At 38.2% G+C, this 13,877-nt stretch overlaps 1 protein-coding gene across 1 annotated transcript in view; it reads right to left on the bottom strand.

Annotated features, from left to right (window-relative positions):
* plekhm3 (pleckstrin homology domain containing, family M, member 3) overlaps nt 1-12,044 on the bottom strand; it is a 40,039-nt gene extending 27,995 nt beyond the window's left edge. The window contains exons 1-3 of the mRNA XM_024286735.1: nt 11,949-12,044; nt 8,749-9,707; nt 745-1,836 (exon numbers count right to left, since the gene is read on the bottom strand). Coding sequence (XP_024142503.1) covers nt 745-1,836; nt 8,749-9,250 — 1,594 coding nt within the window. The 5' untranslated portion in view covers nt 9,251-9,707; nt 11,949-12,044. The remainder of the gene's footprint in view (nt 1-744; nt 1,837-8,748; nt 9,708-11,948) is intronic.
* Nucleotides 12,045-13,877: the final 1,833 nt, after the last annotated feature.

Genomic DNA, 13,877 nt, shown 5'->3' with positions numbered 1-13,877 from the left:
CGTCATGTCTTCGTTCACAGCATAAATAATGTTACTTCATCTATAGAAAAGTAAGAGTTTTTAAACATTTCATAGGTTATTCTAGGGCTGCATGGTGGCGCAGTGGTTAGCGCTCTTGCCTCACAGCGAGAAGGCCCCGGTTCGACTCCCGGCTGGGACCTTTCTGTGTGGAGTTTGCATGTTCTCCCCGTGCATGCATGGGTTTTCACCGGGGACTCCGGCTTCCTCCCACCGTCCAAAAACATGCTTCATAGGTTAATTGGTGACTCCAAATTGCCCCTAGGTGTGAATGTGAGAGTGAATGGGTGTGTGATTGAGGCCCTGAGACAGACTGGCGACCTGTCCAGGGTGTATTATTCTCATTTTAAACACAAACAGATGAAAAGGAGGCTTATTTTCCAAATTTATATTCCCAATTTCTCAATATTTATTCCCAATTATATTTTACCAGTTTTGGCTTATGAAGTTTAAATTCTAAATTGAAGAATGACAAGACATACCCCATAAAGAAACCCAAAGGCGCTTATAATCGATGCAAGAGAATAAACATTCTCACAATCTACTTCAAATCTATAGAATTAAATGATGGTTCCATCAACATCTGAACAAATAGTAAGAATTGGAAAGGATGGTCAAAGAAAAGACATAATCCATCTCTAGGATTTATAGACTCTACCAAACATGTTAGCTTTAGCCTCTGGCACAGTTTATGTGTAGTGTCGTGTTCTCGTAAAGGCCTCTTACCTGCACATCTGAAGCTCTGTGCGGTGAGCCCCTTCTCCACTGCCAGGCATGTAAGAATACTGAGGAAGCTAGTGGTAACTGACTGTCGCTTGGCTCTTTGGGCCTCCCTTTGCCTCCTGTCTCGAAGAGGTTTTGATCTCAGCAGCACTCCTTGAGGTTCTTGAGGTCTTTCGACTGACTCCTTTTCGTTTTCTTCTTCTTCTTCAGGTTTCTGTGTCCCCATCACCTCTCGAAGAGCTTCCATCCATTCCTTAGCCTTCAGATGATCATCTGCCTGAAATTTGAGTACTTCTTTTGGGAAAACAACCTGGAAAAACTCATCTCCATTTGCCCATGGCTCTTCATTCTCTTTACTATGCTGCACAGTCAAGCAGGAGGCAAGGGAATACTGGAGAACAGGTTGGGAGACAGGTCCTCGGCCTTCTGTAGGGAAGACCTGGAGAGTAGATTGAGTGAGAACAAAGGTGAAAGCTCTCCAGTTGTTTTGATCCATCAGCTGATGAAGCACACCAGCTTTGAGGACATCCTGGGGGCGTTGGGTGAACAGAGGCAGAGTGGTGGGTCTGCTCAGCACACCACAAGACGGTTCTGCTGGAGTCGGAGTATCGCTGTCGCCATCAGGTCTGGTGTCAAGGGCAGATGGAGAAGGTGACGAGGACGGCGACATGGGTACTGGAAATTTGTTCATCTGTTGATTTTCTGTTCCACTTTTATGGTGGCAGTTTTCCTGCTTCGAGGGTCTGACCGCCTGCACCTTCTCCCATATTAGCCTCCGCCACTGCATGGCCTCCCACTGACTGGCTGCTCTCAGCTGCAGGCGCGTGCTGTTGAAGAACACAGCCTGGAGCGTGCGTTGGTCAGCAGGCTGGCTGATCTGAGCGGGCTGGCTGCAGGGAGCTGGTGAGGTGACACTCTGGCAATGCGACAGCGAGTAGGCGGTGCCCAGCTGGCGGTTGGCACTGCTGTCCAGAGTGTACAGCCGGAGCTCGCAAGGAGTCAGCTGAACAAAGCAGGGAGTCCAGCGGCCCCACGGCCCCTCACGCTGATCCATCTCCCCCTGCTTCACCACACTGCTGCTGCTGCTTCGATCAGCTGGAAAGAGACACAAAAGAGAAGAAATAAAATGTAGAAGCCCCTTCAAAGAGTGTGTTCTACAAGTAACCTTTAAACTGAATTTTATTCTCACACTTTTAGCTTTCATCAAAAACAATACGAATATATTCATTTTTACCTAATTTGATTTTCTATTTGATCTAAAGGCCCTAAAATACTCAATTGTCTCATATATCCTTTCTTCAAAAACTTAAAAATCAGTATTAGTTTGTTTTTTTCAGAGTTTCTAAGAATATTAAGCTGTGTTTTGATTTATACTTGACACACCCATGACCAGAAAAATAAAGGAGTGCCAGGAACAGCTTATAACTTCTACATGATCTCAGTTTATCTTGACTAGTGTTTCATGAAAAAAAAGAAAGAAAAATATTTTACAAGTAAAAATTTGTTTTCATGATAAAAGTAAAAGAAATGGAATGTTTTCTGGTGAAAACAGAAAATATATCAATTTCTCCTCAGATTTGTTCATCCTTCAATGATTTCGGGGAAATTTGAATGAATAATTCCTCAGTTTGTGTCCTTTCTATAGACATATAGCATGAGTTCTACTTCAGAGAAGAAACTCTCACGAAACAGAACTTTTATCATTGTGAAGGAATTAGAAATTATTCTAAATCAATAAGAGAAAAAGGTTTCTTTGATCCAGTTGCACAAACAGGATTTTTGATTGAAGCCGCGTTTCTAATAAAATGCTTTGCTCTACATAACAGTATTTGTCCACTTATCTTAGTTTGAATTAGATTTAGATTACCCAGCCTAAATACTTTGCAGACCTTTTACTGTGTACATTAACCCTTGCGCTCTCTTATGGGGTCCAGATGACCCCACCCTTATATTGATTTGTGATCCCTCCCATGACAAAAGTGCAAAGGATTTTATGTCTGCCACAGACATCAGTGAAGATAAAAGATCATTAAAAAAAGGTTCAGTGCACTGTCTTGTGGGGTCCAGTCAAACTGTAACCTCAACCAGTATGTAACAGAATGGAAGGGCTATATCACAAAATCAAATAGAAATATACCTTTCCTTGTTCTGGTGGAAGATGGGTAAAGTTTTATTCACAAAAGTCCTTATGGGCTGTCTGAGGACGAAAAATGGGCAAACTTGTCTGGGGGTGTGTTCAGCACAAAATATCAAACAAAACTGTTAATGAGGACTGTTTTCTACGGGCATGAAGCAAGCAACAGGTCGTAGTGTACATTTATACAACACACAAGGGTAAGTAAGGGAGAAGTAGGTGAGATGCAGGTGTGTTGTATGGATTTTGGCCAATGAGTTCTGTTCCCTTTGATAAATGCGGGGGGAGTGTGACTGTTAAAAATAAAGATATTAGATAGAGTGTAGTTTCTGTGGGCATCCTACAAGGTAGTTATCACCTACACATCCCATGCGTTCAGCATTCGCTCGCGGTCCCTTAGGACCCAGTACTCACACCTCACTAAGAAGAAGAGTGTGGCATAAGGACAACACCACCCATATGTCATAAATGCATAAAACTTCAAATTATCCTTATGAATACTTCACACGACAATCAAACGTTCCATTTTCAACGACTTCCCTTGAGTTGGCGAAATGCAGCACACACCTGTGCTCCCATTAACCCTAGAGCACTACTGCTGGGCAGTTTTCACCTGAGCAAAAGTAGTAACATGATTCTCAATATGTTGCATTTCCTAAGTATCATGGGTCCCTGGATAAAGTCTCATATATCCTAGGAATGGATGGGCCAAAGGCCAAGTCTCCAGTAACATTTTTTATTGAATTTTTGTTCACAAATTCCTAATTTTTTAGTAATTTTCAAGCATGTTTTTAGGATCTTCCTATGTTTTTATTTTCGGTTTTGTCACATAAACCACAGTTGAAAATAAAAATACTCTAATTTATCATGTTTTGTCATATTTTGATTTATTTTTATGACAAATATGTTTTATTTGGGTAAAAATTACCCAGCAAAAGTTATGGTGTAACTTTTTATAGCGAAAGTGTTTTATGGTTAAGATACGGCCACTCCACTGGCCCACTGGGTCGGACAACCCTAAAACCTGCAGCAACCGTGCGGGTCAACCCCTTTGCATGTGACCAAGGTTTTAGCTGAAAGGGTCTTAAACTAAACCAGCTAAAAAGATACATATCTTGGGCCAAAGTTTACAAGGTTCTTCATAAACACGCCAACATTTACTATTTGTGAATATTACCTTAGTTCCATTATTTTCCGTTGTTATTCCCATTGTTTTGCAACTACAAAAAAACCCCAAAACATTGAAACACTGAATAATAGTCACACACCCATGACACACAACATAACTAAAAATACAGCGCAGAAAATTTCCAACAAAAAGAGGAACGGAAAGTAGCAGCTGGCTTACTGAAAAGCCCAATAAACGAAAATAGACAACAAAGACAGAATTCTTAAAAATACTACCTATAAAGTTGGTAAACTCTGGTGTTTTTAAAGCTGCATCCACAAACCCTGCAGTCTGAGTTTTAATTTTATCCTCAAATTGAACCTAAACTCAACTCTTAAACTGAACTGACAACCGATTTACCAGCATACACCCCCACTACACACACTGTAATTGTCCTATATTGAATTTTTCTTTCTTTAATTTGCTCAATCACTCACCTAGAAAAAAAGGAGCCCTGCAGTCCCTCACTGCAGTGGGTGACTTAAGAGTCCACAGCCTCATCAATCTTATCAAACCGGCGGCAGACGTGGTGTCACTCCAGGTCGTGGACTTTGCATGTTAACAAACCTTTTTGCTAAAGGAACAAATGAACATGCAAATAAACCGAACTGCAATCAGCTTGCGCTGATAGGCAGGCCTTCACGCTTGGGAGGGCCGAAATGAGAGTTGGATGAAACCACTTTGTGAAATGTGCCTTCATGACTACCAGGTGGATGCGGACATCACACAGAATAGCAGTCTAATGTGCAAACCCCACCATCAATCTGAGTTAACGTCTCACTCACAACGCTGCTGATTAACTCCACTGTGTTAAAGCCAATTTTGATGCAAAATCTGTTTTAATACGACTTGTTTTCCAATCTAAGATGTATTCCTTGTTAAATAAGTGTTAAAGTGAAAATAGGTTTCAAAAAAAGCTTTGATAACTATTACTCTCCTCCTAGAAAATAGTTTAATATTCTCAAAGTCCCAGGGTACTGCAGATGCAACAACTCAGAAATAAAAATGTGTACCTAGTAAATGAAAAGGTCTATACTAATAAATCTCTACCTTGTTTTGATGTTCTGCTTTATCTATGGACAATTAGGTTAACCATTAAAACTCTTATTTAAACAATTTTCCTGATGAAGGTGGTGATTTTATGAAAAAATGTAAAAAATGCATAATATATAGAAATCTTTTGTATAATATATTTACCAAAAACAACCATAAAAAAGCCTGTTTCAATGGCTCAGCATTGCAGCATACAATTGATAGTAATAATGTGAACACCGTTGCCAATGTAACGCTACTTTGAGGCTATGCGCACTGACCCACAGAAGATGTAGTAGAACGTTATTTAAACGTTATGTCGGCAAATAAGAGAATTAGTGTAGGAAAATGTGGATGTAACATTAAAAAAGGCACACAAGCTAGTATAGATGATATGGGATCAATGACTGCCACTGACAAACAGAGTTAGGGTTTTAGAACTACTTCAATCAGCTATAGGAGAATGGATTTTAGCCGGTATTGTATGGAGTTAAATTGGGGCCAATATTATTTGAGACCCAAATAAAACAACTTTAACAAAATATTGGTGTTTGTCCAAAAGAATTTTAAAATGCCCAAAACTTTTTGCTGTTCTAAAATAAACGTAATTATTTTCAGCTTCAAATGTTGTTTTTTTTAGTTTTTTTCCAGTTAAAATCTTTTTCAACTCTTTTTTAAAATTTTGAATCTGAAAATTTCAGTTTCCCATCCACATGGTGAGTTGGGTTTGAGTGCTTATACATTTGCATTAGTTAAAACTAAAAACTTAAATCACTCTGAAATTAATCAATACCCTTTTAGGATTTTACAAACACACAAAAAAACAAAGCAAAACTTGATGAAAAATTGAGAAAAAAACTTTAAGGTATGATGTAGCTGTGTAAATCATCTGGACTTTATACATTTGATTGAAGGCTTAACAGAAACTGACAGTTGTGTTTTTTTGTGTTCACATTTTTTGCCAAAAAAATAAACAGCCACTGCATCTGTAGTTGAAAGCTCTGACAACTACAAGTGTGTTCTAGATACTTTTGTGGCAGCTAGTCGTATGGGTGGTTCTCACCAACTCATGCAATTTTTTAACTTGCGAATGAAAAAGAAGAAGAATGTATTTATGTAGCACTTTTTATAGATAAAACCCCTAGGTGCTTTACAAAGTACAATTAAAATACAATAAAATATAATCCTAAAATAAAATAATTAAAATCCAAAAAAGAATCAAAACAAATACAAGGCAGGTGTACTTGCGAAATCAACTAAAAGCTTGTCTTAAAGGTTCAACCTTTTAAAAAAAAAATCTGCAGAATCAGCCACATGAAGGGTAAAAGGCAGAGCAGTCCAGAGTCTAGGGGTTACTGCGTGAAAGGACGAGTCTCTATGGGTTTTAAACCAGGTTTGAAGGACGTCAAGGGGGTTCTGCTCCATATACTGTAAGGAGTGACTAGAAGTGTAGGGAGTCAACAATTCTGAAATATATTTGGGGGCCTGTCCAATTAAAGCTCAATATATAAAACCGGAATGATATGTGCTCTTCTGTAAGCTCCTGCCGCAATCTGGATAAGGTGGGGACAGGTAATCATAGGTTTATTAAGACAATTGCAGAGAGTTGTAACAGTCTAAACTAGCTGACCAGGTCCAGGTAAGGTTTTCTATCAAAGTCCTTAGTTTAGAACCTAATTTTATAAAAACGTATTTTTTTTGGTCAGATGTCTTGAATGGGTGTCCAGGGACATCCAGACTGATCAAAAATATTTCTGAGGCTTGGCTGAGGAGCAGAACCCAGAAAACCAAAGATTAGTTTCAGCTTTTTGATGATTTAATTAAAGGGAGCTGTTTGCAGGCTAGATTTAAACAGATGAGACACAATTTAAAATCTCTGCAATCTCATACGAATTAGCCACTGAAAGAACAGTACAGTTGGACATCATCGGAATATAAATGTTTTTAAAACCATTTACAGTTTTGCAGAGAGGGCTGATGTAAAACAGGAATAAAAGTGAAAATCCTCAACTTTGAGAAGTTGCAGATTTAGAGGAAAATGGTAATAAAAAAAAAAACATAAAAGGGCCCTAATAAGGGCTTCAGAGGAAGTTTGTTTAATAAAACATACAAGTACATTTATATGTATAGTGTTAATAATAAATAGTTAATTTTCTTAAATTTTCTAAACAGACATCTCCAGCTGTCTCTAATAAAAGCACCTTTTCTTGTTATTATGTCAGTGAAGACATAGTGTGACCGTATGAAACCACTGCCATCTACCTATTATCATCCTTCTGCTACTTCTCTTCTTTCAGTACACATCCATCCAAACTAAACACCCTGATGTCTTTTCACACATATGCTAATACTAAATAATCCTGCCCGTATCAGGGGCCGGGTAATTGGGTTGCCTCTTCTCTCGCCTCATTTGAGGCCATTTGCTGACAGGATTAGAGGCTATTATCCATCAGGATCCCTTAGGATCTCCTTAGGCCTTCAGATGGCCAAAACACACAAATGGGCCGTGTTTGTGTGTTAGCGACGGGCTCCCTGCCTGAATGCAGGCAGTCGTGGCACAGCTGTGTCATTTTAACTTATCATCATCATCTTCTGTCATTATTGCTTTCTGTGAGGATGCTTCAGTACAGCGTAAGGCCCCTGATCTGCAGCACAAACAGTCTGGGACCTCTGTACTCCTGAAGCCTCTCAAAGGGGCTTAGAAAGGGAAAACGATGGTCCATGAAAACCGAGAAGAGCCGCGTCGCTCACGTGATGCAAGGGCCCAACCTTCTGGTCAGAATTAGGAATAATTAAGGTTGTGATCACCAGGAGGCGGGACTTCCACCTCGAGTCTCCACAACACCTGTGTCAGGTTCAAATAATTAAAGTGACAATTTACACAAACCAAATCGTAATGGATCTGAAAACTGGATGCTTGAAAATTATCAAACAAATGACGCACTTACCGAAATAGGCATGCAAAAGTCTCCTCCCCCCTCCACACACCTTGGTCTGCTTAGCTCAACTGACTTGTTGTCATTTTTAGTTAGAAGGGCAAAATTAAGGAAGCTGCCAATCTTTGACCTAATTTGAAGCACACATTTTAAATAAATTCCTAAATGTTGGAGTAATAAAAGTTGAATTTATCTCTTTGGTTCAGCAAAAAAAAAAAAAAAAAAACTAATCTTAAAAGGGTCAAATATGTTAGCCTAATTGTTATCAGGAATCCAATGATGGCTTATTTTGGCTATAGCAGACCCTAAAAATGTGTTTAGAGTTTTGTACTTATCCCATAATAGTACCATTTACATAAATACAATTTTACTTCTTAATACTAATATGTTAAACTAAAGAAAGTTTTGGTTCATGTTTTTAAGGTGTTTCTCTGGAAAACATGGTATTTAATAACCTTAATAAAGGTTATTAAAACCATTATTTAGAACAGAAAAGGATATTTGTAGTATTGAATTGGTGAATTATTAAACAGTAAGTGTTTTTTTAAAAAGTGTCCCATTTTGAATTTGTTTTTTGCTTTAAAGAAGCGTAATTAGCTACAGACAGGAAAAATGACAAAAAACATATTTACTTCAGAAAGTTAGATTTCACTGCATGAGTGATAAGAATTATGCCTTAGTTTGTTCATATGAACGTTTCATTGTCATTCATCGTGATCAGATGTGAGTAAACTCACTTGCTTGCTGATGGTTGAGGATCATGTTCTTCAGCAGGTTGCAGTCCACTGCAGGCAGACCGTTGTCGGTGAAAGCTGATGGCCGGTAGTTGACGTCCGATCGGGATCGGTTGTGTCCCTTCTTGAACACGGACTTGGACGAGGTATTGTTGGTGCAATCGTTGGCTTGGGCTGCCAGGTCGTTGGTGGAGCGGGCTCTGCTCCTCTTGCCGTGCCTCAAGCCAATTCCCAAACCCAGAACGCTGACATTGTCAGCCCAGGCCAGGCCAAGGGGCCCGACCTCCGGCTGCTCCTCGGCGAGCAGCCCCCACACGCCGCTGGAGCTCAGCCTGCCGAGCGCGGCATTGGACACATCTGACAGCTGCTTCGGCTGGTGGTTGCTTTTTTGTGCCTGGCTTGGACCTTGGCTTTGCATCCTGTCCACGCAGTGGAGGAAATCTTCCGTCGCCTCCAGGGCTGGGCTGATGCTTCCCACCACATCAAGCTGCTCAAGACCCTCCATGGCTGTCCCCTGAGCAAAAATATTAACACTAGAGAGTCTTCCAAGATAAACCCAATAATTCTACTAGCAGCAGCCACATGTCCAATGAGCAATAGTTAAGACATTTCAGCCAAGATGTCTGCTTGATTTACAAACTGCTGTCAGCGGCCAGATTTTGGTCCAAACTTCGACTTTTACGGTCTTCCTGTCAAGAGATCGTCCTCTGGCTCTGGAGGGGAGATGTGGCCTTTTCTTGATGGAGGCTGAGCAGTTGTGGCTTCCTGTCAGAGGCGAATCTTGGCTTGTTCTCCAAATTACAATCCAATTTGGGTGGGAAACTAAAGAGCATGGCCAAACGCACCTAATTCCGTCTGACTGTTCAGAGCCTGGAGTGAGAAATCCAACGAGCTATTTGGCGTGTTCTTCTGGCCAATCAGATGGTTTTAAGGTCATCAGGCTGAAGTGTTTTCTAACTGCCCTGTAAAAAAAGAGAAGCAAGAAAGAGGAAATAGTAAAAAAAAAAAAAAAAAAGAAAGAATTTGAAACAAGCATCAAGAAAAACAGACAACAGTACAACCACTGGAACACATTCTACCAAAATATTGCCTCTATATTCAGCTGTTTGCTCATTTAATTAGCTAAAAATGAATAAATAATAAAAAAGTGAAACTTCCACATCAAACCACCTACCGATGAACCGTATCTCCATCACTCTGGGCTTAGCAGATTCCTCTGCAGCAAACGGTGAGGCACCTACTTCCTTGTATGTCCTTGTAAACTAATACTTCACTTCCAAGCTGCTCATCGGGGGCCGAGCAAAGAGGAGTCAGACCTGGGAGGGGTTCCCATCCATCTGTTCAGACTCTCCACCGATCCATACACAGATCCTGTGCTCCTATCTTCCTCTGATGGGCTCTCCTCTTCACATTGATTTTTTTTTCACACTCCTAGATTGCTTGCTCCATACTGTATGCTCAATTGTTTGATGTTTATCAAAAATATGCATCTTTTCTAATGGAAAAAACTAAAAATCATTTCATTTAATCACTTTAAAAATATATATTTTTAGGAATATTTAAAACAAAAAAGATTGACAACAAAAAATGTCTTCCGCACCACAAATCTACAATTATAGAAGACTCAGAAGGCAAGTTGTGTAACAATTCTTAGAGAGGTGTTGTAAAACTTATCTTTTTGTGTGAACAACATGTGCAAACAGTTTACTTAATCTGCCTTAATTCTATTTAATCTGCACTTGGATTTCGGAAATCATATTAATCTGTTGATTTTCTTCTTTTTAAAAACTTAAACATTTGTGAAACTTAACAATTTTAGGATAAAGATTTAACCAAAACTTCAAGTTGGATTGAAATTCTCACGTTCTTTGGAAAATTGTATTGATTTTAAACCCAGCCATAAGCAGAATGTAAACACTTTGATATAAGTGCAGCTTTAAACAGAAAAAAAGAAAGAAAATTTCAAAACAAATTACATCAATTTAGAAAGAATCATATTTCAAGAGTCTGATTTATATTTGTTTAGATCCTGAAAGATAAGATGAAAAGAATAAAATAAGCTTATTTAAATATAATGTAGGACATTCTACAACAGTAAAGATATTCATTTTATTCATAATTTCTATCTTTATAACCTCTTCTGCTGAAGTATCCACTACAGAGGTAAAGACTTTATTTTTACAGCTTCAGAGACCATACTGTATGACATCATCTGCCCACAGACTCAGCCCAGCTCTAACTCTGCCTCTTCATCACTTACTCATCAAGATCCCCCCATACTGCTGCTGAGTCACACAAGCTGCCACATCCACACCGAGAACTCAGTCACACATCAACAGCAGCGCTAAATAAAAGAACAGACTCCCAGAGGAGATGGGAAAAATGAAAAAAAAAATTAAGAACAAATTTGAGCTGTGTTTCTAAATGTATTTATTTATTTTATTATTTTTATGCATAATAAATCTAACCTAATGTAAATAATCTTTAGCCTAAGAGCCTCAAAATGCTTAGACGCAAGATTTTTCCTCTTTAGTTTAACTTTTCTGAAATACTCTGGTTTATAATCATTTTAATTTTTAAAATATGTGGTTTGTGAAGGTCTCTCAAAGTCAAATGGGTAGGCAATATGCAAAATATTTCTTAATTTTCTTTATCTTTTTCAAAACAATTACAAAGACCCTTCAGAGATATTTAAAATAACCTCGTTGACATATCTGATATTGATTAGCTTGGCTTTAATTGCAACAATCCGTCCAACTTGCTCCCTGATGATGTCTTTGAGTTTGGCAGCTTCTCGTCAGAACAGCTGCTTGTTTGTCCATGAAGACACAGTCAGCATCACCTCAGCACTAAACACTAAACACAGGTGAAGCCACGGCCAATTTCCGCACTGCTTATCACAATACCTAATGGACTTTTAATTTAATCAAATTAATAAATAAAAGAAAAACTGAGATTTTATTTGCAAATATTTACGACTTAAGAGTAAGGCCTCTGAACCCTAAGCTAGTGCAAACCAACGGGTACATTCGGCTAATTGCTAACGTTAGCTACTCTCATCCCCAACAGTGGTATTTTAAACAAACACGTATTACTGTGCGGAAGAAACAACAAGGCCGTTGGTTTACATATAATCTAAAATAATCATAACCGGCTACAATTTGTTGTCACAATTAAGCTTAAAGAGATAAATTCGCACTCACCTTACTGTGTTTACCATTATGTCATCCTTTAGTCCGTCTTAGTAAAAGATCCGTGAGTGTAACAGACGATATAACAAAGGTTCCGGCCTCTGCACCAGCCCCACTGAAAGTGCTGATCTAATTTGATAGTTTTGTCATTTGATTTATATAATTTATTTTTGATCTAAATTGAATCTATAAATTTACCACACCCTTGAATATGATTTTTTAAATAGGTAAAATTGTAATAATATGTAAAATCAGTGGTTTGGCAAAATATAATTTTTAAATAAAGTTCTGTAAGGTTAGATACAGCTTTGTCATCACTTGTTGAGTACAACAAAAGTTGCAGACAGGTCAAATGAAAAGAAACTAAATTTAAACAGTGCACAGTAATAATTCACTCATACCAGGAAGATGGAATTGAGCCAATCTGTCATCAAACAGCTGCAGGTTTGCAGCCCGCAATTCCATTGACGCTCATTCAGAATAGATAAGGACTGAGAGCGCGTGGCTTTATGTAAATACCTGAAAGCAGGTAAATGAGTCTAAATTAGGCTGGAACTGAGTTACTGTACTTTTGAAAGATTACCTAGATCTACACATCAGTGTATTTTATGGCACCAAAAGCAAAAAAAAAAAAAAGATATTCATCAACCTCTGTGTTATTTGAAAAGGAGACAGTTTTGATTATATCTGCAAAAGCAGCCCAAAGTGATGCTAATGTAACATGTAAAATATTTAGTTCAAAACAGTTATTTCACTGTGTTGATTTGATTTGAGTTTTAGATTTTTATTTCTACTAATCTACTTGAATCGGTTGGAAAAAATGCTGAAAATGCAAATAATTACAGAAAAAAATATTTTTCTTATTTACTTTGTGTTATAGAAATATTTTTAACTTTTGTTGTTTAAAAAAGTTCATTGCCTAGTGTCATTATGCTTTATTAGTTGAAAATATGAAAGGTCTTGTTTGCGTCTCCTATTTTTAAAATCAAGTTAAATATCTGTACATTATCAATTTATGATAACTTTTTCTTTTACAGTTAAAAATTGAAAACAAGAGAAAAGCTTCTGTTGTAATACAATCAGTTTACTGCAGGTGATGCTTTGGAGCAATATATCGGTTCATTTCATCATAACGAAAAAGAAAAAAAGCCCTAATCTTTTATTTCTATAAGGACCTTCCTGTTGTTACTGCAATAAAAATCCAAGATTAACTGTTTTTCATCACGTAATTATGCTCAAAGAGATCCAATGTGACATTTTCTCTTGTCAATATTCATATTTGCCTTAAAGTCTGAAGATCTTTTTTAGATTGTGATTATCCTTTTGTTTTTTAAAACTATTTTCTCAGTGCATCTGCTTTTCTAAATGAATTTAAATTCTTCTGGCTTGATTTTGTTTTACAGAAATACAACTTTTTGATTTTGTACCATAAAAACCTCAATGTTTATGGATGAAAAGAGCCTTCCAGTTCTCAATGAGTTATTTGCTTTAATCTTAAAACATGTGTATGAAAGTTCATGTATTGTTTGAGCAATGTCGCTGCAGCAGAGCTTTTGAAACCCTTTTAGGGTAAGTGCCTGTGCCTGGATATCGAGACTGCTGCAACAAATAAGCATCAGCTTTAGGAATAAGACCATCTCTGTCCGTGAGGCCTCATCATTTCCCATCTCAGAGCAATCTCACATCCCCCTCGTCTTGACTCGTGCACTCTGGTCTCTCTCAGTCCTGTCCATCTCGCATGTTTTCGTCTTTATTCTGATCATACCATCTCCTGCTGATGACTAAATTATGATTAGATTTAAGGACGTGCAGTGCTTTCATCTGTCTAGTGCGTTGTTTAACAGTGCCCCCACTAACCACGCTCCAACCAGCACCCTGACCCCCCAAACAGACTCATCACAATAGACGTCTGCCTCGACACACTCACGCAATTGAAAAGCA

Source organism: Oryzias melastigma, linkage group LG21 (genome assembly GCF_002922805.2).
Source record: "Oryzias melastigma strain HK-1 linkage group LG21, ASM292280v2, whole genome shotgun sequence".
Taxonomy (NCBI): Eukaryota; Metazoa; Chordata; class Actinopteri; order Beloniformes; family Adrianichthyidae; genus Oryzias; species Oryzias melastigma.
The sequence above is the reverse complement of the archived record's forward strand: the minus strand, read 5'-3'. Positions and strand labels throughout refer to the sequence as shown.